The sequence below is a fragment of the Pelophylax lessonae genome (assembly GCF_965119305.1).
Source record: "Pelophylax lessonae genome assembly, chromosome: 8".
In the NCBI taxonomy this organism is placed as follows: domain Eukaryota; kingdom Metazoa; phylum Chordata; class Amphibia; order Anura; family Ranidae; genus Pelophylax; species Pelophylax lessonae.
In genome coordinates, this window is record NC_138775.1 from 131,987,780 (window position 1) to 132,015,771 (window position 27,992).

At 42.2% G+C, this 27,992-nt stretch overlaps 1 protein-coding gene across 1 annotated transcript in view; it reads right to left on the reverse strand.

The window, feature by feature from the left end:
- Positions 1-1,005: 1,005 nt before the first annotated feature.
- Positions 1,006-27,992, reverse strand: part of LOC309561247 (cytochrome P450 2D17-like) — a 136,213-nt gene continuing 109,226 nt past the window's right edge. The window contains exons 7-9 of the mRNA XM_082265044.1: positions 21,742-21,929; positions 4,240-4,381; positions 1,006-1,250 (exon numbers count right to left, since the gene is read on the reverse strand). Of these exons, the coding sequence (XP_082121170.1) occupies positions 1,069-1,250; positions 4,240-4,381; positions 21,742-21,929 (512 nt within the window). The 3' untranslated portion in view covers positions 1,006-1,068. The remainder of the gene's footprint in view (positions 1,251-4,239; positions 4,382-21,741; positions 21,930-27,992) is intronic.

Genomic DNA, 27,992 nt, shown 5'->3' on the forward strand with positions numbered 1-27,992 from the left:
TAGGTAAATTTGTTATGGGTACACTTTAAACTGTTGTAGTATGCCAAAAAGTATCATGTGATCGTGAGTCATACTGTAGCCAAGCCACTTAATACGAAATTAACTTTTCTGTTGTTCTAACTGTATATATGCTTGGGACATTTCCTGAAATAAACAAACATACTTTGATTCTACCCTCATGTGTCTCTGTTTGTTCCCAAATATTCGTAGGGAGTCCATCTAGCCGTCCGGTTCAAAAGTCCCTTAAAGAAGAGTCTGAAGATTTCAAATCAATGTCAGAAAGAAAAACGTGAAAAAAAGTGAGAAAGAGGAAACTCTACCAATGATGGTTGCTACTGGATCAGATGTCCCCAATGGGAATTTTCTCTTCTACTACTGTTCTGGGGAGAAATGTAAAATTTTAGATATACAGTACTCTAGCATTCTTTACTGGTGACATCAGTGATCATGACAGAAGGTGAGAAGGTGGACACAGTATTGGAAACTGTCCAGAACTGTCCACTGTCTATTCTGTCTAAAACAAAAACCAAAAAAGGTTTTGGCTCACATTCCACTTTTAAGTCTAACTTCAGGATATCAGCAACCCACCCCTGCCCCTTCCCCACTAATTAACCTCTACAAGAAAAAAAAAAAAAACCTATCCAAATGCAAGTTTTACTTACCTGAAACCCCGTGCACTTGATAATCCACATCACTGCCTTCTCGATGTGTACACCTCCTTTTGGTGGTGGCAACATTTCCAGCGGAAATGGCCTCTCTATATAAGCAGAGAACACATGGGGGCATTGAGGGGACCAGTGCCCAAGAAGATAATGAGTGGGTAAAAATGCCTGATCCCTGGGGCAGACAATTAGCTTACCTCCTAGAGGAAAACTTTGATCCATTACACTGCAGAATGGCTTAGGAAGAGGAGTTTGGAAACAAGTTTGAGGAAAAAGGTAATTGGTGCACAATTTTATTTTTGTCGTAAATTGGGCTTTAAGTACTGTACCTAGTTTTGCAGTAGTTAAGGACTGTTAAGAGATAACTAACACTTTAAGAACTATGGTACCATTTTGATTTAGTCTGTTACACTCTGGGCACAGCACAAATCTCGTAGGGATGTGGACTAAGTGTGAATGCATATATTGGATCATCTCTTGGGCGAGGCTTTTTACTTGGTATCTCAAAAGCAAATTGTTGCATCAAAGTTGTGAAGAACAGGAAAAGTTCCATTCTGGCTAGCTTTTCCCCTAAACAAGCACGTCGACCTGCAAGAGAAGACAAGCAGATAGTAGATCAATGTTTCAGACAGTGCTATAATACACCATAACTTCAGTATATGCAGACAAATTAAGCAAGTTTATACTTTGTTTTCTTTCTTTTTCTATGAGTTGGCAGCTGGTAGTAAACTCACTATCTTTGATTTCATTTTGTTTACTTTAACCACTTGACTGCCAGGTGATTTACCCCCCTTCCTGACCAGGCCATTTTTTGTGATACAGCACTGCATTACGTAAACTGACAATTGCACGGTCATGCAACGCTTTACCCAAATAAAATGTATGTGCTTTTTTCCCAAATATAGAGCTTTCTATAGTGACCTATAGTGGTACTGCGATATTGCGGCAGACAAATTGGACAACTAACTGATACTTTTTACACTTTTTGGGAGCCAGTGACACCAATACAGTGATCAGTGCTAAAAATAAGCATTGTTACTGTACTAATGACACTGGCTAGGAAGGGTTTAACATCAGGGGCGATCAAAGGGTTAAATGTGTGCCTAGCTGGTGATTCAGTGTAGTGGGGAAGATGCTTTTACTAGTGAAAGGCATGGATCGGTGTTCCTGCTTCACAGGAACACAGGATCCATGCCTTCTGTACTGGCAGAACAGAAATCTTGTTTAAATAGGAAGACATAGGTGCACCCCCCCCCCCCCCTCCGTATAATGTGCTGGTATGCATCACATACAGTGCTCAACATAAATGAGTACACCCTAACAGATTTGTCAGAAAACCTTTACTTTCCTTTAAGAATCAACATTTTCTATGGGACACTATACTACACAATACTGCCAGAAATGTAGGCCATTGATTGCAACCAAGATTTGTTACTTTGCACACACAAAAAAAAAGGTATTTTTCCTAACAAATTCATTCAAGACCATTTTGCAAAATGAATACACCCCAATGAAAGTCTTAGGAGCAAAGCCAAATTTTAGACTACAGGTGAGTGTAATTATTCAATAAACAGGTGTCCAGCAGACAGTTGAATATAAAAGGGTGCTATTTAACAAAGAAAACCCCTTCCCATGTCAGCAATGGCACCGTATAGAAGAGAAATGTCACAAGGCCTGAGAAAGAAAAGAATTTCTTTACACAAGAAAGGTGAAGGCTACAAGAAGATCAGCAATACTTTACTTATCAGTCAGTATACTGGATCGAATGTGATACAAAAATGTAACAGAGATGGAACTGCAACCCTCTCATAGAGACGTCACAGCCATCCACAGAAGTTAACACCTTGACAGGAGTGTCTTCTGATGAAAGGGTTGAAGAAAATCACCATGCAAGTTCACTGCAGTTAGCTAAAGAACTGCAAAGCCAAACTGGGGTGATTGTGCTCTGTGACACAATACGGCGTACACTGCAGAGGAATGGCATGCATGGGTGTTGTCCACAAAGGAAGCCTCTCCTTAAGCCTGTGCTGAAAAAGAAGACTACAGGGACTCTGTACTCTAGCGTGATGTGATGAGACCAAGATAAATGTTTTTGCAACTGATGGCTTCAAAACTGCATGGCATTACAAAGGTGAGAATTACAAAGAAAAGTGAATGGTGCCTACAGTGAAACATGGTGGTGGCAGTGTCCTTTTGTGGGGCTGCATGAGTGCCTCCCTCTGATTACCTTTCCCTTCGGGACCCTGCTCTCCAGCTGAAAGCCCCCAAGCACATGTGCCCTTGCCATTTATACAGTATCCCAGCATGCACCGAAGCACTTTTCTCTGTGCACTCTCTTGTCAGGTTTCCTCCGAGTGTCCAATATGCCTCCCTATTGGACCAGTGCAAAACATTTCAGACAAGCTGAGCTGCACCTGAGCACCATGAGCAGACCTCACTAATGGATCATGTTCTCTGGTAGGCAGAGAGCAACATACATTTACCTGGCAATCTCTTTAGTAAGCAGAAAGACCCAAAAACGATACTCTCTCTCTACCACCTACATAGGAGGGTGCTACACTTACTTTCATGTAATGAGCTAAACAAGTGTTCTATAAAACTCAGTTTTGTCAAAACTTTGGAAATTGTTCTTGTGTTCATTAAGATAATTTATTAAAATCTTACTTTTCAAAAGGGGTGTACTCATTTATACTGAGCACTGTACTAACACTTAATGAAAGACTTACCTTAGAATGAAAAGTCTTCCTACTGGGTTCGCCACAGTGTTGCCAATCGTCAGTATTTTTAATGGCAGTCAATAAAAAAAAAACTGACATTTTTCTACTGCCACTAAATACCAGTGACAGGAAAAATATGGCAGTAACCCTCGGCTCGGAACTGCGCATGCATGTGTGCTGTACTTTTTATAGGCTTACCTGTAGGTACAAGTAAACAAGAGGGACTTTACTACTGAGAGGCTGAGCCAGGTGCCAGTCCATGGTGTCCAGGGATCCTGACTTAATGTGGCAGTCTTGCCCCAGCCTGGCCTGGCTCTGTGATGTCAGCTGCCAGCAGGATACAACCCGCTGTCTGCTGAAAATAGGTCACATAAGTGCAGAATGAACTGCACTCCTGTGATCCAAATGAGCTTTGGCTGTACTTCTTAATTTTTTTTTAAGATTCATGACTAGACGAGTTAACTTCAAATTTGCAGAGGAAATATCTTAATAAAAGCAGAGGAAATATCTTAATAAAAGCATACCAGAGCACGCAAGTTAAACTATCAACATCTCATAAAATGGCATGCATGTATGCATTAAAATAGTAACTAAAATGAATAAACAGTTAATATGCATAATTCCCCTGATCCTGTGAGATTAGGCAGATATGAGAATGCCTTGAATTCTATAATGTATGGTATTGTCATGTTTATATATAGTATATAGTAAATAAAAGCCAATAATACTCAAGGAAATTAATGAAAGTTTGTGACAGAGCTACTAAACAAACATAGTATCACAATTTGGCACCTGCACATATGTTGCCCAAGTCAACCAAGAAAGAAAAAAGTTTAACAGCACAAAAAAGTTATATTTACCTGCTGAAAACGGCATGAAAGCTTCTCGCTTTAAAAACTTGCCATTCTCATCGAGGAAATGTTTGGGGTAAAACTGATATGGTCTTTCCCAGACTTGTTCATCCTTCAGAACAGAGGACAAGTTGAGGAAGATAGTGGTTCCCTTTGAAATTAAAAAATAAATGAAATAAATAAATATTTAATAGTGCTTTTTAGCATACTGTGCCTGTATATATGCTCATACATATTTATAATAATTAAGAAGGAGGGTTTAGGGTCTATTATTGATAGTCGGATTAGAGACAAAATTAAAAGGAGTTCTTTTTCAATTTTATCCTAATAGTAGTGTGGTGGCAGCCTTAAGGCCATAGATGGTTTGAATCTCGACCGGTTCAGTAGGAAGGGCATGCTGAATTTACCCAAGTTGACCAGCCTGCTGGCCATTACATGCGGTTATAGTCATAATCACTGTGCTCTCCCGGTGGGGACAGCTTCCCCTGCCAGGAGAACACAATGAATCCACAGGAGGAATTCTCCTGTCATCACTGTCCGTGGTTGCGGGAAATAAATTTTCTCCGTCTATTGCCGGCCTTAGTCACATTAGAATAAATTAATGAAAAAAATGAGCACTGGCTTGTGTGTATATCCTGTGATGATAAATAAATATATATTCAAGATAAGTTGATATAAATAGTATCTGTATCAAAAATTTATAACCAATGTATAAATAGTTTATGATACCTAATAAAATGATAAAATATACCAAATAATATACGCACTGTAGTAATATATATTGTGACTTAGGTGACTTAGGTGATGATTTAAATCATAAATGTGACAATGGTGATAAAATATAAGTCTCTTCCTGACAATCTTTGAAATGAAGCTCCACTACCCTGTTTCTACCCCTGTTTTCTACATCCAGTTGATGTAACTTCGTTGTTATTGTCTTTTTTGATGAAACCAATAAAAATGTATTGATTGAAAAAAAAATATAAGTCTCTTCCTAAGGACGCGATAAAAGCAAAATGCATTGTGGTCTTCTGTAAACCGGAAATCGAGAGAGCCAGCGACGTCACTTCCGCTTTGTCTGGAATGCACGCCACCGCTGCCACGCCACCAGAGGCTGTGTGTGAGAGACACTGTCTAGGACAGAACACCTAGAGTGTCATCTCCACAGATCTCAATTTGCAAACAGCGCTTCCACCCAGTGCCAGGCTAGGCACTTCATATTGTAAGCAGCCAATTCTTTTATTTTATTTCTCTAATAAAAAACGGAATTACACAATTTTTTTGGCTTCCCCACCATTTCTTTTTACATACATCTGCCTGAGACCACTATCCTGATCCTGATCCACCCTAGAACATCAACTTACTTACTTACTTACCTGGAGTGGACAAGTTTGGTGGAGGATTGATCCATCCTTTAAAGGGATCAAAGGCGATTTAGGTCCTTGCGACCTAAAGCGATCTGGTAAGAAGCAAACATTGCCCACTTTTACCAAGAGCACAAAATTGGAGCACAAAAGCACTTTGAAGATTCTATTTATTTATTTACTATCACGGACTATTTCGTCAGTTGCACTAATAATTTTATATATTAAGGATTTTACTGTCAGTCATATGCGATTTTATGCAAATCCAGTAATTTAATTATTTATATTTTATCACCATTGTCACATTTATGATTTAAATCATCACCTAAGTCACAATATATATTACTACAGTGCGTATATTATTTGGTATATTTTATCATTTTATTAGGTATCATAAACTATTTATACATTGGTTATACATTTTTGATACAGATACTATTTATATCACTTATCTTGAATATATATTTATTTATCATTACAAGATATACACACAAGCCCACTATATTACCAGCGCTCATTTTTTTCATTAGTTTTAACATTTGATGTTTTTTTTTTATATTTTACCATAAAATAAAAAAGAGCAGCAGGTATCCCACATCCTACACAGGGCTAGACACAAAAACTAGGCACCTTCACCCTGATAAATAAACATTAGAATAAATACTACAACAATTACACAAGCAGGAGGCTTGAACTAAACATTCCATAACAGTAGAAGCAGAACCAGGTTCGCCTGTCAGTTTTTCCATGCATTCCTATGGGCAAGGAGTCTGATCTGGTCCGCAAAAAAACCCAGACAATTTTCATCCTCTTCTGTTTAGGTGGATTGGATCAGAGGGTAGTCGGGTGTAAATAGAAAATAGAGTCCATTTACTCCCGGCCACCCATAGAGCAGAGGTGCTCTGTCCGTGTCTTCTCTCAGAAACTGAGCAGACACAGACATTCCATCCACCTGCTCTGCTTTGATCAGCAGTGGATCTGTGAGCTGATCCCCCTGCTGATCGGATCAGCCCCATGTATACATAATGTATAATTGAAGTGCACCACTTTTTGTTTCTAGTTTTAGATTGAGTGGGAAAGGATTAGAATACCTATCGGGGTTTTTATTACTGTCTATGTCCCGATTAGTGAGATTAATCCTGTTTATACTAGTGACTGTTATCACCGTAGAGTAGAGAAGCAAAATTTCAATAGGGATGCTAGTTCTGCTGCCCCTGGTGACTACCAGGGTTTTGGCTCACCTTTGAGGGATTTTCTCTCACTTCCTATTGTGTCTTTAGGAAAGGAAGTGAAGGGAAATCTTCCAAATGGGGCACAGACAGAAAGTGGTGTCAGCCAGAGGTGTAACTAGAACCTTCAGGGCCCCGGCGCAAGAAACCATGAAGGGCCCCCACAACCCTGGCCGAGGCCCTTCCCTTCAAGCCTGGGGCTCTTCCCACTGATCCTGTGGCCCTTTACTCTCATTGTGGGGCCCTTTATTATGGTCCTGCAGCAGGACCCTTTAACAAGTTCAGCAGTGGGCCCCCTTCCTGCCATCTTGAGGCCTCCCCACAGTGGTGGAATGCCAGGGCCCGGTCACAAGTGTGACCTTTGCGATCCTGGAAGTTCAACAACTGATGTTGATAGTTTTTATTTTTTGGTAGTTTAATTGTATTATTTTTTATCATTTTAATTTATTTTTTTACAATGTCACTGACTATGACTCTGTCCATTCAGAAAAGGAAAGAGCTGGTAAATTACATATTTACCGACCCCTTCCTGGTTTTCTATTGTGACACATCCCCTGCAGCAGCCGGCAGGAGAGGTAAGGGAGCACATTAGGGGGGGTGGGCAGCACAGTAGGGGGGGGGCAAGGGGAGCACACAGGGGCCCAGAGACAGCAGAACACAAGTGAACTGGGTAGGAGGATTGGCGGTGGCAGCATACAGAGGAACCAATCTCCTCCATTTTCTCCCGCAGCTACAGGAGGAAAAAGGAGGACAGTGATTTCTCTACATGCTGCAACTGCCGCCCCTCCTATCCAGGTGTACAGGGGAGCCACACAGGCCCCCTAAAGCATGTGCAATTGTAACCCCTGCAACCCCTGTAGTTACGCCCCCTGTGTCAGCCTTGCCAAGTTTTCTTCTGCTAAACTGATAAAAGACCTATCTTATTGTCCACAGTATATACACTTATTAATCTGCCTTTAAAAATAACAACCAGGAGGGGAAAACAGTATCCTTTAAATAATGCAGGCAGAGAGCACATAATGCAGAGCAGTGCTGAACTGCTGACAAGATCTACAGGTATTGTTTTTCTACTTAACAAACAGATATAATAAAATGTTTTCAGTGGGGTATGTAACAGATTAAAAGGGAGCAAATAAGAGAAGTTAGGGTTAACAAATGCTTTAATTAAGTGTTATATAACATTTTATTATGGACCGTGGTCTGACTCCACTATGGAAGCCAATGGCTCCTAATGAATTAGCTGGACAGTTTCTGTGATATGAAACAAGTAGCCTAAAGTGTGTTCTTTGTGTTGAAAATATGGGATTTCATTAGAAATGAGGGAATTTGGCTGAGTTCATATTGCAGAGGGTTGGTGAATCCTGTTTGAAATTTAACAAGCTCAAACTTAGTCGCAAATCCTATTAAAGTCTATGGAGGGCATACTGTTAGTGTTAATAGGCAGACTACTGTAAAAGGAGCCATGGGAAGCTGTGCACTGCCAAGTGGGACATGTATTTGTAAAATGTTTTAAAAAATACTGTACAGCGGGGAGAAAGCCTTTTCATGCAGCTTCGTAGGCAACATTAATATTAAACAAATCCTTTAAATAACATGTCAGGCCCCTCAAGCTATATGAGGTGTTACAGAACATTGTGTGTTTTTACAGGCAGTCACAATACAATGACAGCATACAGTGGCAGCGCATATTTGGCTGTGGAATTTCTTTTCGTTTAGAATTAGCTAAGTCCTAGAGACAAAGAGCAGAGGCAGGGATGTTACTACAACAATTAAGATACTGCAGAAAATACAGCAGTGTAAAATTGGATGCAGCATTTTAATTGGGGATAATAGGCTTAACCAGTGTAAGAATAACGGGGTTGTAAAGTCAGAAGGTTTTTTAACTTAATGCATTCTATGCACTAAGATAAAAAATCTTCTGTGTGCAGCAGCCTTTCCTAATGCTTACCTGAGCCCCCTCTCGATCCAGCTGTCCACGACTGTCTCAGCCGCCCGGGAGGATTCCCCTCCTCATTGGCTAAGACAGAGCAGCGGCACCATTGGCTCTCGCTGCTGTCAATCAATGTCAGTTAGCCAATGAGGAAAGAGAAGGGGCAGAGCCAAACCGCAGCTCCGTGTCTGAATGGCCTCACGGAGCTGTGCCTCGGCTTGGGTGCCCCCATAGCAAGCTGCTTGCTGTGGGGGCACTCAACAGGAGGGAGGGTCCAGGAGAGCTGAAAAGAGACCCGGGAAGAGGAGGATACGGGCTGCGCTCTGCAAAACCAACTGCACAGAAGAGGTAAGCAAAACATGTATAGCACTATTCCCAAGGGAGCTGCTGATTACGGGTTCCCCTGGGTTACCACTAGCAACAGTAGAACAATCTGGCATTTTCCCAAGTGTTTTACCTCAGACAAGAATCAGTCCAGTTTCTTTGGTTTTTTATGTTTTATTTGGAACTTGCATAGGAGAAGGGATGAGTGGGATACTCCAACTGGACAGAACTATGCACAATAGGCAGGGACAACTTGAAAAATGCTGATTAACGCTGAGTAACGCTGAGTAACGCTGAGTTGAGCTAGTCATGGCTAGGCCGCTGCTTCACTTTGCCCTATGCTGTGAAAGGAGTTACTTAAGCTTCCTGAGGTAACACTCTATCCTGAGGCAAGCTGTACATTGAGGTAGACTGTGCTGCTGAACTACTTCAGGGAACTTCCTGGCACCCCCTTTGTCCCTAATCTTCAGGGTTAGCTACTTGGCACCCCCTTTTCTGTAACTCTCTGTGTAAGCTGGCTCCTTGATCCCCTGACTTCTCTGGAGTGGTCCCCTCTCTTAGACAGACCCTTAGGCAGATCCATCAGTACTCACAATACTGTTTTACCCAAAGACTTCTGCCCAACAACTCCACTGGTCAGCACACTGGATCCTCTGCAGGCCAGCTCCACACCTGGTCTCTAGGCCGAATGCCTGGACCACCTTCCTCACACCTGCAGGAGGAGACAGCCATCCACCTCCTCCGGGGACTTTGCTCCCGCCAAAAGACACTCTGCCACATGCCTCCTCAGGATTTATTACCAATCCCAGGATGCATTGCAGCAATGTCTGCCCACTGGGACAGTCATAAACCCTGGTGTGCTATCGGTTAGGTTTCCTCCACTGTCCAACAAGCTCCCTTATTGGATACAGTGGGGAGACTCCCTATACCCAAAGTGGACAGCTTTACCCCAGATGCCTGCATTGTTAGATGTGCCTCTTTTAATGATCAACCATGTGAGTTGCTAAATGTTGTACCTTCATTAGATGTAACCACATTGCTACACTTAGAGGCGCCTCTCTTCTCTTTTATACTCTATAGTTCCTGCTGGATTTTGCTTCTGATCCCCTTGGGGAGGAGCCATTTGTGGATGGACATTTTATGGTTACACAACCTATCATATTGCTATAATCTTTTTATATGGACTATAAACTGAAGGACTTATGAATAAATGGTTGTGGAACGAACCATCTGATTTTCCATTATTTCTTATAGGGTAATTTGCTTTGATATACGAGTGCCTTGGATTGCAAGCATGCTTCCGGAACGAATTATGCTCGCAATCCAAGGTTTTACTATAGTTACATAGTTAGTGTGGTTGAAAAAAGACAAGTCCATTCAGTTTACCCCCCCCCCCAAAAAAAAAAATAAAAACACACACACACACATAAAAAAACCTCCATATTCACAATCGTATATCCACAGTTGATCCAGAGGAAGTCAACAAAATCCCCAATAAAGCAGGATCCAATTTGCTCCAGTGGGGGGGGGGGGGGGGGGGGGAAATTCCTTCCTGATCCCCCGAGAAGCAATAAGATATTCACTGGATCAACTTCACCTATAAATATTAGTATCCAGTGCATATGCATTTAGGAAAGAATCAAGGTCTTTTTAAAAATATTCTACTGAGCAGGTTAGAACCACAGCTTTTACTGTGAAAAAACCATTCCATATTTGGAGGTTAAATCTCTTTTCCTCCATACATTAAGAGTGGCTCCTTGTCCTATACACCAAGTTCACTATATGGACCCCTTATGTATTTAAACATGTGGATCATACCCCCCCCCCCCCTCCTTTAATCTCCTCTTTTCAAGAAAGAATTCATTTAGTTCAGCTAATCTCTCCTAATAGCTGAGCTCCTCCATGCCTCTTATCAGTTTGGTTGCCCCTTTTTGTACTTTCTCCAGTTCCCCAATATCCTTTTTGTGAACTGGTTTCCAAAACTGAACTGCATATTCGGAATGGGGTCAAAATTATATCTCTTACTGTCTCTGGAGTCTACACTTCTTTTAATACAAGAAATAATTTTGCTCACTTGGAAACCGCAGCTTTACATTGCATGCGATTATTAGGCTTACTATCTACAAGAACACCCAGATCCTTTTCCACCATTGATTCCCCCCAGTATGTGTGATGCATGCATATTTTTAGCCCCCAAGTGCATAACTTTACATTTTTCAGCATTAAACCTCATTTGCCACATAGTCACCTAATTAAATAGTGGATTGAGGTTGCCTTGTTAGTCCCCTTACAGTGAGGGGAGTTACTTATCCACAAGTCCTCATATTGGCCCTTCTTAGCCTGCTGGCTATACTCAAAGTGAATGTATACTACACTCTTTTCTTTTTTTTTTTTTGTTTTTAAAGTGTAAGTTCATCTTCAGGAAGATTTTCCAAAACAAAACCCCCATGCAATTCTATACCTATGAATAGCACACAGGGCCAGATTAACGTAGGGGCTATTGGAGCTGCAGCTCCAGGCCCCTACCTTTTATATAGGCCCCGGGTTGGCCATATTCACTGTGACCGCTCTTCTGTCACTTGTAAAAACAGAAGTCTGGCTTCTATGCTCGCTTCCCCAGGCAGCACCCTCAGAACCTCCCCACACAGCGCGAAGGCCTGACAAGGAGGGACAGTTGCCGATGCATGGATGTGTTTATGGGCTTCAGAGACAGCATCCCATGTTGAATTAGGCATGCATGGCTGCACCCTTCCTCCTCTGGGTGCATGCCAAGGCACGGCCCTTAAGGCCCTTCAAAATCCTCAGCACCAAGACCATGATGCTCTTAATCCGGCCCTGATAGCACATACTAGACCTTCCACAGTTGTAAATGGGGAAGGCCCTCCGATTACAGAAGACCTCTCCAGAAAAATGCTGGCCCCTTATTCCCCTCCATCCTTTTGTTAAAACTGTGCTCGTACATAGTGCACCCTGTCCTGGCTCCAGCTGAGCTTACTAGTGGTCGTCAGGGCTGTTTAAACTGTATGCATGCACAGTGCATGTTCTTGTGCATGCGCAGTTTGAACGACGCAGAGCAGCTGCTACTAAGCTCAGCTGGGGGCAGAAAAGAATATACCATGCATGTGTACAGTTTTAATGGACCAGAGCTTCCACCAGGGGACACATTATTGTGATATTCAGCCTGTCCTGCAAACAGCCAGACAGATGAGGATGAGGACCCAGTGGTTTTTCTGGAGAGTAGCCCCAATAGCTGCATATGTAATGGGTGGACCTTCACTATTTACAGGACTAACTCTAGTATGTACTATTCATTGGATATAGAATTGCATAGGGGGTAGATTTTGGAGAATATACACTTCAAATTCTGAGCAAATCTGCACATACATTCTCTGGGATGGCAAATTTCAAAACCGGAGGATTCACCTCTAATGCATGGTAGCAGAAAACCTGAACTTTAATCTTAGCTTTCACAACTAAGACAAAAATATACACCAGTGACAGTAGTTCTAAAGGCAGAAGGTAAACAACCTTCTGGGTTCAGCTCCCCTTATACTTACCTAAAGCCCCATTTCGGTCCAGTGAAAGAGCAGTGGTTCCCCTGGGTCTTTCCCTGTTCATTGGCTTACACAACAGTGACAGTAGTTCTAAAGGCAGAAGGTAAACATCCTTCTGTGTTCAGCTCCCCTTATACTTACCTAAAGCCCCATTTCTGTCCAGTGAAAGAGCAGTGGTTCCCCTGGGTCTTTCCCTGTTCATTGGCTTACACAGCTAGTGAGCCAATGATGAGAGAATGGGGGGCAGGGTAGAGCCACGTTCTGTGTGTTAATGGACAATGCCAATTCACAATGCTTTTGGGGCAAAATCATTACAGAGAGCAGGTACAATTTGAGTCCAAGATGGAGAAACAGTCCCGTTCTTTACTTCGCCAGGGGATGCTGCGGCCTTGATAGATACTCTATGTAAATAATGCTGTTCTGGCTCTTCTCTGCTCCAGTTGTTGTTTATGGTGTGCGCTAAAGTATGCTGTGAAGGTACTTTACTGTGGTTTGGTTTCCTCTTTATGCCTCTAGGATATACAGCACAGCCACGATCACCTATGCCTGCTGATGTTGCAGCCCGGAGGGAATCTTGTCAGCAAATAGATTGCTTAGCACCACTTCACTTGCAGGCCTATCAATTGGTTGCATTGTACCAGTGCCTTCTACAATATTGATTTCTTCCCGCAGCTGTACACTTTTTACATTGCTAACATTTTAAGATTATACCCCCAGTTACCACTGGGTGTCTGCACCGTACTTCAATCCAATTGTTCTGGTTCCTGTGATGTCTCTACTTTACTTCGTACCCCTACGCCTTTTGCACACTGTGCCCCCTAATGAAATTATAACATTTTTAGGGTTGGGTTAAAGGCCTCCCCAGGTTTCTGTGGGAAATGGCGGGGAGGATGTTCAGACGTTTAATGTGTTGGCTCGATTTTTGTCGAATCTCTCCATCACAACTTTGTGCCCTGGGACAGTACATTTTTGTATTTCTCATGTTTCTTTCCAATCGGGTCCAAACCATGGCCAGTCCTAGTCCTACATACTTTTTGCCTAATTTTGCTATGGTCCCTTGCACTATAGTCTCGTGGAATACGAGAGGATTGAACTCCCCTATCAAACGCTCTTTAGTGTTTCAATTCCTTAAAGTCTATCGTCCTCAGATTTGCATCCTGCAAGAGACTCACCTGGTGGGCGGTAAGACCCTCAGCTTAAAGTAGCCATGGGTGGATTACTACTACCATTCTACTTATTCCAACTATTCCAGAGGTGTGAGCATTCTGATACATAAATCCCTCCCTTTTTGGTTGCTGGTCCTGGTGTTGGACAAGGACGGAAGGTATATCATCATTCATGCTATTGTTGACTCTATGGAAATGGTTTTATTAGGACTTTATTTACCACCTCAAGCCCCAATTCAGCTGTTTAATACTATCGTGGCATGCCTGTTGGAGTACTCTACTAATAACATGCTAATTTTGAGTAACTTTAACAGGGTCCTTGACCCAAGGGTGGACAGAATGACCTCCAACAATGCAACTTACACTGACCTTTTGGTCTGAGCTGAAGCATCTTACCTTACAGAGGTTTGGAGATGGCGGAACCCTTCTCTGTGGGAGTTTACTTGCCATTCGGCCTCCCATAAAACTTTCTCCCACATTAACTTGTTTTTTGCAGGGGGTTCTGTCATTCCAAGGATCCAGGAAATTACTATCCTGCCATGGGGCATATCGTACCATGCTCCTGTTCTGCTGTTTTCACTACTGAGACACAGTTGGTGGGGCTATGGAGATTGTCTAGATTTTGGTTAGCTGATCTGAGGGTTGAAACGCCAATCAGACAGGACTTGTCTGAATATTGGACACACACTGCCTCCTCCTCTGCCACTTGAGATGCTTTGAAAGGGTAGGGTGGGGTTAGAAAAGATTTGAGAGCTGGACTCACTACCTACTCAGCCCTACAATTCGCTCTTAAGGAGGTTGCACTCCTCCATGCCTCTAGGACTAAGACTCAAATTCTCCATCTCAAAAGGATTTTTGGGCAAGGGGAAAAAAATGGGAAGATGCTGGTTTGGCTGGCAAAAGACCACTCTGCCTCTGTCACAATTTCACAGATTTTTTTCCACTGAGGGAGTAATTTTAACAGACCCCACCTGATAAATGACAGTTTTGCTTCATACTATCTAAGCCTTTATAGCTCTAGAGTGACATATGCGGAGCAGGACCTTCCAAGACTGATGGACAGCTAAATGGAGAGATTGGATGCCCCCAATGCACGCTTTAGGCGGTACAAACAGCAATATCTGCTCTCCAATCTGGAAAGACACCTGGCCCTGATGGCCTCCCCACAGAATTTTATAAAACATTTTCTGATGAGTTAGCCCCCAGACTCCACTCGCTCCTTCTTCATCCCCCTGGATTCAGGAGCCCTGCCAGCTTTCATGCTGGATGTGGTGATTGTAGTGATCACTAAGCCTGGCAAGGACCCTGACTTATGTTTCACCTATAGGCCAATTTCAGTCTTAAACATGGATGCTAAAAGCCTTGCAAAAATTCTATCTAACCGCCTAAATGTGGTTATATCAGCCTTGGTACATCTGGACCAGTCTGGGTTCATGCCAAGCAGGAGGACATTGTTTACTCAAATGGCTGTGGCCGCTGAAGACAGTCCGGGGGTGGTGGTCTTCTTAGACGCTGAAAAAGCTTTTGATTCTGTTGAATGGACCTACCTTTGGGCTGTCCTTCAGTTATTCGACTTTGGCCTTTGATTCATTGCTTGGTTGCGCATGATTTATTCAAACCCTCTAGCCAAGGTACGTACAAACAATTATATAACAAAAACTATCAGCGCAAAAAAATATCAATAGTGAATGGTGCAATAAAAAAATGATATAAAGACCAGCTGCACACACTAAAAGTGTCTAAACCACACAATGTAAACTAAATAAACCAAAAAGTAGTGTTGCGCTAGTCATGGGCACACATAGTGTAATAAAACTCAAAATCTGTGTCCATACATGTTCCAATGTCCATACAATCAATCAAATAAACGGTGAATCCACGTGTCCAAAAGAATCTTGTGCAAAACGTAATTAGTGCTTTCGTGATTAGTGCAATCCCACCACCAGGTGAATTGGTCTATCTCCTCCACTATAGACCCACTGCTGGGTCAATCACGCGTTGTATATACACAGGGACCTTCAGATAGTAAAGGCTATGGATAGCCTATCACCTCCAGAGGGATTCTCACCGATAGACATAAAAGGGGAACAAAGGAAGAGATCTAGTGCTCTCTGTATGGTTGCAGTAAACCACTTTATTGAGTAAAGGAATGGTACTCACAAAGGTGGCGCTTCCAAATCGCATAGCAATCAGCATAAACGGTATCTAGGAGGAGACAGCTTCCAGCACGTAGGCTCTGTCCCCTATTCGCGTGACGTTGAATATTCTTATTTCCGGGGTCCTGAGCTGCATAAAAGGCACAGGGAGGGCAATATGTAAATAGATCCAATCAGCTTCACTGATTGAAGCTGCGCAGCACACCATGCAGTCTCCACCCCTACTGAGGAAGTCAATGCCTGTGGTTGGGCTTCGACGTCACGCGTATAGGGGACAGAGCCTACGTGCTGGAAGCTGTCTCTTCCTAGATACCGTTTAAGCTGATTGCTATGCGCTTTGGAAGCGCCACCTTTGTGAGTACCATTCCTTTACTCAATAAAGCGGTTTACTGCAACCATACAGAGAGCACTAGATCTCTTCCTTTGTTCCCCTTTTATGTCTATCGGTGAGAATCCCTCTGGAGGTGATAGGCTATCCATAGCCTTTACTATCTGAAGGTCCCTGTGTATATACAACGCTGTGATTGACCCAGCAGTGGGTCTATAGTGGAGGTGAGAGACCAATTCACCTGGTGGTGGGATTGCACTAATCACGAAAGCACTAATTAAGTTTTGCACAAGATTCTTTTGGACATGTGGATTCACCGTTTATTTGATTGATTGTATGGACATTGGAACATGTATGGACACTGATTTTGAGTTTTATTACACTATGTGTGCACATGACTAGCGCAACACTACTTTTTGGTTTATTTAGTGTATGAACAATTCACTATCCCTCTTCTTTCTTCTGCCCAGGGGAACAAGACAGGGCTGGCCCTTTTCCCTGTGTCTGTTTGCCCTTGCTCTAGAGCCTTTAGCTGTCTAACTTTGTGATGCAGATTCAGGTAAGGAAATAGAAGTTGGTGGAATTGAAGACAAACTGTCCCTGTACACGAACAATGCCCTTTTATATCTTAGAGACACGTCCTCCTCTTTACAGGCAGCTCTGAGGATAATTGAAGAGTTTGGCACTTTCTCTGGGATTATGATAAACTGGGAGAAATCTCTGACTTTCCTGATTAGCCCTTCAGACCCTAAACTGGCTACAAATATCTGCTTTGTTGGTTAGAGAGATTTAAATAACTTGGGATACATATGGGCACATTGGACAGCTCCCTGACATCCTACATCAAGCTCAGCCTACTCCCTCTCCTTGGGCTCTTCTCCCAGAGATGTGCCTCTTGGAAGTCATTCCCTCTCACTCCAGTAGGCAGGGTAAATCTTATTAAAATGGTATATTTGCCAAAATTTCTTTATTACTTTTGGAATACCACAATTCCCATACCAAAAATGTTTTTTTTAACAAACTTGATAGTGTTGCCCTCTGCTTTGTATGGTCTGGAAAGGTCCCACGTCTAGCAAAGACAACACTACAACTCCCACTGTCACAAGGTAGATTATCACTCCCAAATTTTCAGCTGTATCATTGGGCAGCAGTGCTGGTAACAGTCCGCTGGTGGTTTTCGCAGCCTAGAAACAATTCCGCAGTTCGTTTGGAGATGGCCCTGTTGGACTCCTATGGTACTTTAAGTAATTTTATTTTTCGAGTTGTCAGGTCTATTCCAGCTATTACCAGCCCAATGAAAACAACCCTTTTAGTATGGCATAGTGCTAGGACAAAGTATCAATCTCCCCTGTCCTTCTCTCAGCACACACCTTCTTGGGGCAACCTTAATCTCCCTCACCTGCGTAGTATCCCAGGTCTACAGCTGTGGGCAGCTCATGAAGTGGTGGGCCTCAAGCATATTATGTAGAACAGAAGACTGACCAATTATAACCTTCCTATTTCTATGTTCTTCAGATATCTACTGCTGAGGCATGCAGTCCAGGGCCAATTTCCTGCCCCCTTACTGTTGAGTCAGACCCTATCGAGTGGTTGCTTACCTCGAGCGTGATGGGGAAACCTCTCCTCTCTGTATATTAGACTCTATTTGGCTTATTATTAATACCTCGACTCATTCTTATCAAAAATGGACTACTTACTTGACAGATTTGGATGGAAAGGAATGGGAGACTTGCGCAATCCACTTTGTTACGAATATGATCTCTGCTAGAAAGAGGTTTTTGCAGTTAAAGCTCTTTCTCCATACAGCTCATTTTACATAGTTACATACAGTGCCTTGCGAAAGTATTTGGCCCCCTTGAACTTTGCAACCTTTTGCCACATTTCAGGCTTCAAACATAAAGATATAAAACAGTAATTTTTTGTGAAGAATCAACAACAAGTGGGACACAATCATGAAGTGGAACGAAATTTATTAGATATTTCAAACTTTGTTAACAAATAAAAAACTGCAAAATTATTCAGCCCCTTTACTTTCAGTGCAGCAAACTCTCTCCAGAAGTTCAGTGAGGATCTCTGAATGATCCAATGTTAACCTAAATGACTAATGATGATAAATAGAATCCACCTGTGTGTAATCAAGTCTCTGTATAAATGCACCTGCACTGTGATAGTCTCAGAGGTCTGTTTAAAGTGCAGAGAGCATCATGAAGAACAAGGAACATATCAGGCAGGTCCGAGATACTGTTGTGGAGAAGTTTAGAGCTGGATTTGGATACAAAAAGATTTCCCAAGCTTTAAACATCCCAAGGAGCACTGTGCAAGCGATAATATTGAAATGGAAAGAGTATCAGACCACTGCAAATCTACGAAGACCTGGCCATCCCTCTAAACTTTCAGCTCATACAAGGAGAAGACTGATTAGAGATGCAGCCAAGAGGCCCGTGATCACTCTGGATGAACTGCAGAGATCTACAGCTGAGGTGGGAGACTCTGTCCATAGGACAACAATCAGTCGTATACTGTTCAAATCTGGCCTTTATGGAAGAGTGGCAAGAAGAAAGCCATTTCTTAAAGATATCCATAAAAAGTGTCGTTTAAAGTTTGCCACAAGCAACCTGGGAGACACACCAAACATGTGGAAGAAGGTGCTCTGGTCAGATGAAACCAAAATCAAACTTTTTGGCAACATTGCAAAACGTTATGTTTGGCGTAAAAGCAACACAGCTCATTACCCTGAACACACCATCCCCACTGTCAAACATGGTGGTGGCAGCATCATGGTTTGGGCCTGCTTTTCTTCAGCAGGGACAGGGAAGATGGTTAAAATTGATGGGAATATGGATGGAGCCAAATACAGGACCATTCTGGAAGAAAACCTGATGGAGTCTGCAAAAGACCTGAGACTGGGACGGAGATTTGTCTTCCAACAAGACAATGATCCAAAACACATAGCAAAATCTACAATGGAATGGTTCAGAAATAAACATATCCAGGTGTTAGAATGGTCAAGTCAAAGTCCAGACCTGAATCCAATCGAGAATCTGTGGAAAGAACTGAAAACTGCTGTTCACAAACGCTCTCCATCCAACCTCACTGAGCTCGAGCTGTTTTGCAAGGAGGAATGGGCAAAAATTTCAGTCTCTTGATGTGCAAAACTGATAAAGACATACCCCAAGCGACTTACAGCTGTAATCGCAGCAAAAGGTGGCGCTGCAAAGTATTAACTTAAGGGGGCTGAATAATTTTGCACGCCCAATTTTTCAGTTTTTTATTTGTTAAAAAAGTTTGAAATATTCAATAAATTTCGTTCCACTTCATGATTGTGTCCCACTTGTTATTGATTCTTCACAAAAAATTACTGTTTTATATCTTTATGTTTGAAGCCTGAAATGTGGCAAAAGGTCGAAAAGTTCAAGGGGGCTGAATACTTTCGCAAGGCACTGTAGTTAGTCAGGTTGAAAAAAGACACAAGTCCATCTGGTTCAACCAAAAAAAAAAAAAAAGCAGTATTGAAAACCCAACCATACAATCCCATATACACAATCCTATATCCGCAGTTGATCCAAGGAAGGCGAAAAAAACCAGCAAAGCATGATCCAATTTGCTACAGCAGGGAAAAAAATCCTTCCTGATCCCCCGAGAGGCAATCGGATATACCCTGGATCAACTTTACCTAAAAACAATTTTTAGTACCCAATTAATGTATATTAAGTACACCCAGGAAAGAATCCAGACCTTTTTTAAAGCAATCTAGTGAGCTAGCCAGAATCGCCTCTGGAGAGAGTCTATTCCCCATTTTCACAGCTCTTACGGTGAAGAAACCTTTCCGTATCTGGAGATGAAATCTGTTTTCCTCTTGACGTAAAGAGTGCCCCCTTGTCCTCTCTGTTGACCTTAAAGTGAACAACTCAACACCAAGTTCACTATATGGACCCCTTATGTATTAATACTTGTTGATCATATCCCCCCTTAATCTCCTCTTCTCAAGAGAGAATAAATTCAGTTCCTCTAATATTTTTTCATAGCTGAGCTCCTCCATGCCTCAGTTTGATTTTACCCTGCAACAGCTGGCTGCAATCTCACATTGTTACTATTCCTCCTGTACACGTTGCCACTCCTCTGTTGGATCCTTCCTACATATGGTGTGGACTTGCCCCTCTAATAAACCTTTTTGGATGGCAGTGGTGGCTGAACTTAATAGGTTGAGTGATTCAACCCTCAGATTGGACCCTAAGGTGTTCCTGCTACATATCCTGGATGGTGTGTACTTGGGTCGCTATGTAAAGTTGTTTATTTTCTTTGCTACTTTTTGTGTCGCAGGGAGATCCTCTTTAAATGGAAGTCGCCTCACCCTCCCACCTTCTTTTTATGGCGTACCGCCATTAATACTGCATTACCAATGTATAAGTTGACATATGTAAGTAGGAACTACCCCCAAACATTTGACATGATATAGTCCGTCTGGATAGACTACTGGGGCTCTAGTCAACCTGTATAATGACAAAAGTGGAATTGTACCACGTAGTGACTCTATTTAATGGATATCGTGCCATTCCCCCTCTGTGGCTGCTTTCCTCTTCCTCTGCCCTCACGATTCTTCTCTACCCTGCATGTCCTCTCCCCTGTCATCCACTGTCCCCCCCCCCCCCACCTTCCATTTTTATTTATTTTTTCCCTTTCTCCCTTCCTCACGCTGTGAGAGTGTCCTTATATCATTTAAAGATCTTCATGTAGACTACACTCTTTCATTGGTTGCTTATAGACCTTTTTTGGATAATCCAGTCAGTATATTGTTCTTGTTAATTGGCTTGGGGCGCCTTTAGATCAGTACACAGATGTAACTCCTTTGCTAGTGACTTTGTATTCGATGATGGTGGATTGTACTCATGTTTAGCCTATTTGCTTTTTGTATGGTTATCATGTTGCTCAGCTGTATTTGTCTGATTTATACTCAATAAAACTTTCTACTTGTTAAAAAAAAAAAAAAAAAAAAAATATAACGTGAAAAAAAAAACTTTAGAATCACTTTACAAGAGCTGTAACTGTATTACTGCAAAAGACTATATCTGACCTCACCCCTAGGGTCCTTTCTTGTGTCTCTGCTACAAATAAACAAATACATCTTCCTTCTTTGTGTGAAGAAATGTGATATTATAATAAAATTAGATTGTGTTTATATTAGTTTCCCTGAAATTATATTTAGATCAAGCAGTATTAAGATTAGATTCCCAAATGCAATGTTGTGTTCTGACTTTCTAGCATCAATACTTAAAGCAAAGTAAGAAGTCGTTCCCTGCATATTTGATCTGGGCCAGTGACTCAAAGTATTAAAGCAAGAGGGCCAGCATGATAGCCAGACACCTAGCATTTTTAGAAGGAAAGGCCAGCAATAGACACCTGCTTAGGGTAAATGTAGAGCAGATAAGCATTATGTTTAGGTGCATATAAATACAGCATTACCTTTGGTAAAAAATACCCTTGAATTTCCATATCTCTGTATGTCATATGGGGCAAAGCTAAGGGACTGATATCTCCACAGCGCTGAATTTCATGGATCACAGCATTAGTATACGGCATTTCTAGGAGATCTGCCATTGTTGGTTTTCTCTCTCTTCCAATCACTTGATCAATTTCTTCATGGACTTTGGCTAAATCAGAGCATATATCACTATATATTAATGTATAATACACTTGGATAGTTTACCATAAATAAAGTAAATAGAAAAGAAAAAAACAATATTTTGTATTGTTTAGGACAAAAATGTAAGTTAAAAACCACCATTCTTTAGACAAGGTGTAAATACAAAGTTGAGATACTACAGGGGCATGTGCCATGGTTCTCCTGCCTGGTGCCCTGGGTTTCGAAAGACCAATACAGAACAAAGAAGAGAGTATATGCCGCTAGCACACCATAGATTCATATCATATACTCCAAATATTTATTGGGGTCACCACATCATAAATATTTCAGGTGCAATGTTTCAGGGTCATATGCCTTGCAAAGAGTTCCTGTGTGATTCAAGGGTGTTGCGTTTGTACTATTTTTGATTTGATTGCTTTAATAAATATTTGGGCTATATGATATGGATCCATGGTGTGCTGGTGACATACAGTGGGTACGGAAAGTATTCAGACCCCCTTAAATTTTTCACTCTTTGTTATATTGCAGCCATTTGCTAAAATCATTTAGGTTCATTCTTCTTCCTCATGAATGTACACATAGCACCCCATACTGACAGAAAAACACAGAATTGTTGACATTGTTGCAGATTTATTAAAAAAGAAAAACTGAAATATCACACGGTCCTAAGTATTCAGACCCTTTGCTCAGTATTTAGTAGAAGCCCCCTTTTGATCTAATACAGCCAGGAGTCTTTTTGGGAAAGATGCAACAAGTCTTTCACACCTGGATTTGGGGATCCTCTGCCATTCCTCCTTGCTGATCCTCTCCAGTTCTGTCAGATTGGATGGTAAACGTTGGTGGACAGCCATTTTTAGGTCTCTCCAGAGATGCTCAATTGGGTTTAAGTCAGGGCTCTGGCTGGGCCATTCAAGAACAGTCACGGAGTTGTTGTGAAGCCACTCCTTCGTTATTTTAGCTGTGTGCTTAGGGTCATTGTCTTGTTGGAAGGTAAACCTTCGGCCCAGTCTGAGGTCCAGAGCACTCTGGAGAAGGTTTTTGTCCAGGATATCCCTGTACTTGGCCGCATTCATCTTTCCCTCGATTGCAACCAGTCGTCCTGTCCCTGCAGCTGAAAAACACCCCCACAGCATGATGCTGCCACCACCATGCTTCACTGTTGGGACTGTATTGGACAGGTGATGAGCAGTGCCTGGTTTTCTCCACACATACCGCTTAGAATTAAGGCCAACAAGTTATATTTTGGTCTCATCAGACCAGAGAATCTTATTTCTCACCATCTTGGAGTCCTTCAGGTGTTTTTTAGCAAACTCCATGCAGGCTTTCATGTATCTTACACTGAGGAGAGGCTTCCGTCGGGCCACTCTGCCATAAAGCCCCGACTGGTGGAGGGCTGCAGTGATGGTTGACTTTCTACAACTTTCTCCCATCTCCTGACTGCATCTCTGGAGCTCAGCCACAGTGATCTTTGGGTTCTTCTTTACCTCTCTCACCAAGGCTCTTCTCCCCCGATAGCTCAGTTTAGCCGGACGGCCAGCTCTAGGAAGGGTTCTGGTCGCCCCAAACGTCTTCCATTTGAGGATTATGGAGGCCACTGTGCTCTTAGGAACCTTAAGTGCAGCAGAAATCTTTTTGTAACCTTGGCCAGATCTGTGCCTTGCCACAATTCTGTCTCTGAGCTCTTCAGGCAGTTCCTTTTGACCTCATGATTCTCATTTGCTCTGACATGCATTGTGATCTGGAAGGTCTTATATAGACAGGTGTGTGGCTTTCCTAATCAAGTCCAATCAGTATAATCAAACACAGCTGGACTCAAATGAAGGTGTAGAACCATCTCAAGGATAATCAGAAGAAATGGAAAGCACCTGAGTTAAATGTATGAGTGTCACAGCAAAGGGTCTGAATACTTAGGACCATGTGATATTTCAGTTTTTCTTTTTTAATAAATCTGCAACAATGTCAACAATTCTGTGTTTTTCTGTCAGTATGGGGTGCTATGTGTACATTCATGAGGAAGAAGAATGAACCTAAATGATTTTAGCAAATGGCTGCAATATAACAAAGAGTGAAAAATTTAAGGGGGTCTGAATACTTTCCGTACCCACTGTATACTCTTTTCTATGGTGATAACAGTTAACCAGCTGGTTGTTGCTGCACCCTCTTTTTTCCAGGTTTTTCCCAGAATGTACATAATATAACTGGGTACTAGGTAAAGTTGATCCAGGGAATATCTGACTGGGGATCAGGAAGGAATTTTTTCCCCTGCTGGAACAAATTGAATCATGCTTTGTGAGAGTTTCTTGCCTTCCTCTGGATCAAATGTGGGTACAGTATGGTGTATGTGGGATTGTATATATATATTTTTCTCTTTTATTGGTTGAACTAGATGGCTTTTTGTCTTTTTTCAACTTGACTAACTATGTAACTATGTAAGAAAGGAGTGCAATGGGAATATAATATATGTCAGAGTGACTTTCTCTGTTATATGCAGGCAGCACTGGGCAGAGGAATATCTAGCTCTGTGGTACACGTGTACTCTCAATCCGACACTTCTCTATTGACCAGCAGCAAGGGAGATCCTCTCCACTGAGCTGCAGCAGTGGACACTTCATCACTGACCAGCAACATTATTATTTACACAGGATTTATAAAGCAACAACAGTTTGCTTTAGCACTTGACAAAATAAAGGGAGACAATGCAATTTAAGACAAGAAGGTCAGGGACCCCTGCTCATGGCAGCTTGCAATTGAAAGGGAAGTGTAAGTGATACAAAAGGGATTAGCTGTGTGGGGATGAGTTGATCAGGAAAGTAAAAGTTCGGTTACTAACTAGAGGCAAGATAGGAGGTAGACATGTGAATGTCATTGGTATGTCATAAAGTCAAGCAAAGAAAAGAGATACCATATATACTCGAGTATAAGCCGAGTTTTTCAGCACTTTTTTTGTGCTGAAAACGTCCCCCTCAGCTTATACTCGAATCAAAAAAAAAATGTCCCCCCGGCCGGCCCGACGTGCTGTAGATTTACAAATGGCGCCGCCCGGCGCTGACACGTCATTGCGCATGCGCCGCCACCGCTCGGGACAGGCCGTACACGTTTGGCTATTCCCAGGAATAGCCAAACATATATGAGCTTTCCCAAGCGGCGGCGGCGCATGCGCAATGACGTGTCGGCACCTGGCGCTCCATTTTTAAATTTAAGGCGCCTCTGGAACAGGTAGGTGAAACACAGCCGCACTACATGCTATTATGTTGGGCTGCGGGCATACTACAAGGGATGCACTGCTGCGGGCATGGTACACCTGTACCATGCCCGCAGCACTGCATCTCCTGTAGTATGCCTGAAGCCCCGCATTCTCCTGTACCATGCCTGCAGCACTGCATTCTCCTGTACCATGCCCGGAGTTCTGCATTCTCTTGTACTATGCCCACAACCCTGCATTCTCCTGTACCATGCATTCTCCTGTACCATGCACGCCGCCCTGAATTCTCACCCTGGGCTTATACTCAATCATTTTTCCAATTTTTTTGTGGTAAAATTAGGGGCCTCGGCTTATACTCGGGTCGACTTATACTTGAGTATATATGGTAAATGATTGCTTATTCTACCAAGATATTCTAAAATGTACTGAAGCTATTTTTTTGTACCCCTGGAAAATATTAAAATAATTGGCTAGCAGTAACATTTCAAACAAACTGTTTTCTCTAATCTTCACATTTCTTCAGTCTTGTCATCAAGTGAGTTAGACTGTTTAAATGGACAAAAGTAGTTTCTCTGCTGTTTGGTATCATCGTGTGCACCACACTGAACATGGAACAGAAAAAGCAAATGGAAGTTCTCTGAAGAGATCAGAAAGATCTCAGAAAATGATAGTCTAGCACATCAAAGGCAAAAACGATAAGATTATCTTCAAACAGCTTGATGTTCCAGTAAATTCTGTTTGCTCAAGAAGAGTGGACCGAATTACCTCTTGGCAGATGCAGAAGTCTCATTCAGGTCAACAGAAATTATTTGCAGTGATTACTTTTGAAGTAAAATTCACAGAGGCCTGGTCAGTAAATTTTTCTTCCAGTAGAGGTCCAAATATCATCTTTGTGCTATGACTCATATCAGTGTCCTCAGTTATCCCTTCATATCACAGACTCTTTTCACATCGCAACCCCTCCTTCACACCAGTGTTCTCAATTCCCCATTCACATCACAGTCCCCAGTCCCATATTCACATCACAGCCCCTCCTTTACATCATTCCCCTGTTCACATCACAACCCCCCCCCCCCCCCTTCATATCAACATCTTTATGTCTCTCTTTTTCTGGAGACTGGAGAAAAAGAGAGACATGAGGGACACAGAAATGTCCTGCTGAAAGAACAGAGACTGCGGAAGCTGACCCAACAAGTGTGAAGGCTACACAGGAGAAGTTCTGGTCCTTAAAGATCCTGGGCAATGTGCAATAATCTTGAGGGTCTTAATTTATCTGCAATCTGGTGAGTGGGGAACCTTGAGGGGCACCTTGTCACTTTGCAAGCACCTGAATTATTTTTTGGCACCTTGGCACCTTAATTGGATCACTTTAAGGACTTTTTGTTTCAAGCATTGAATATTCTTTTGGAGTATATCTAACCACTTATGTGTATACATGCACTTTATAATTTATTGGATATTGCATATTTTTTAGCACTTAGCACTTTGTATATATGATCCTTTTATGCACTTTATAAATTATTGAATATTGTTTATATATCACAGCACTTATCACTTTATTGAAGCTAGCGCTGCATAAATTCGTTTTTATCACATCTTTAGTTTCCACTTCTCATCACAGGCTGCCCCTCACATCACAGTCTCCCCCTTCCTTCACATCATAGCCCCCCTCTTTACATTAGTGTCCTCTGTCCCCCCTTCACATTGCGGCCCCCCCCCCTTCCTTTACAGTTCTGCCTTACACAGCTTCATGGCAGAGAGAATAAGGCAGAGCAGGACTGGACAGAGAGCAGGGTTGGTTGTGTATATTGATAAGCACATGATGCAGGGCAGTCCTGGCAACCAGAGGATCACAACTGAGACAGGAAGACCCAGGAGAGGAATTTAGCTGTGCTGGAGGCTACATGTTGGCCGGGCAGGAGGAAGAAGTGGAGAGAGAGAGGGACACCCTGGTTGCTGAGTGGCATCCGGTTAATGAGCATAGCTGCTATACTTAGGATAAACACTCTGAACCATATTCATTTATCAGAAATGCATCACAGTCTGGATAGGACTCTTGGTCAGTTCCACCATTTAATGGTATCTCTAAAGCCTTTGCAACAAAATATTAGATTAGGGGCCCATCTTTTTTTAATTCATAAATATAAAAATAAAAAAAAAGATCAAGCACACCCTGTAGTTACCTCTAAAAACTTTTATTTATTGGCCAAATCAGACAAAAGAGCAATTAAGCAGCATTAGATCCCACCAGCCACTAGAGAGACCTCGGCTAAACCCACTCCACTCAACTAAACCTACCCTAACTCACTTGAAATTCCTAGAAGAACACCCCACCCATAAAGGTACTCCCGTGGGAGCTGGTGTTAGACTCCCCTCCTACCTGCCTATTAGCCTGCCACAGACAAAACACCACAAATAAAAAAGATATTATACTATGACCTGTCAATACCCTGAGAGGCCAGCACCTTAAAACCACTATGGGTGAATGGGGTTCTAGAACGCTACAAGGTAGGGACTACATCTGGATGGAAGCAGCAAAAAATATATATAAAGATAGTGCGGAGCTCAACAAAAAAACCAAGAAAAATGTAAATGATCATCCATAAAGGCAAAGATGGATCCTTTAGATCATAGCAGACAGGCACAAAAGCGAGCTGGGATATTGGCCCTAGTGCCAATGTGCAACTACAAGGATCATATAAGCAGTGAGTAATCACATAACCTTGAAAGTGGTGTTATTTAATCAAATGAAAAGTCTGGGTTAGTGTCTATTAATCATATGACAGTTCACCATTGATATCACAGCTTATGGAAATCACACCAGCACGGACCAAGGAGAGGATATATGCAGAGCGTCCAGTCCATGGA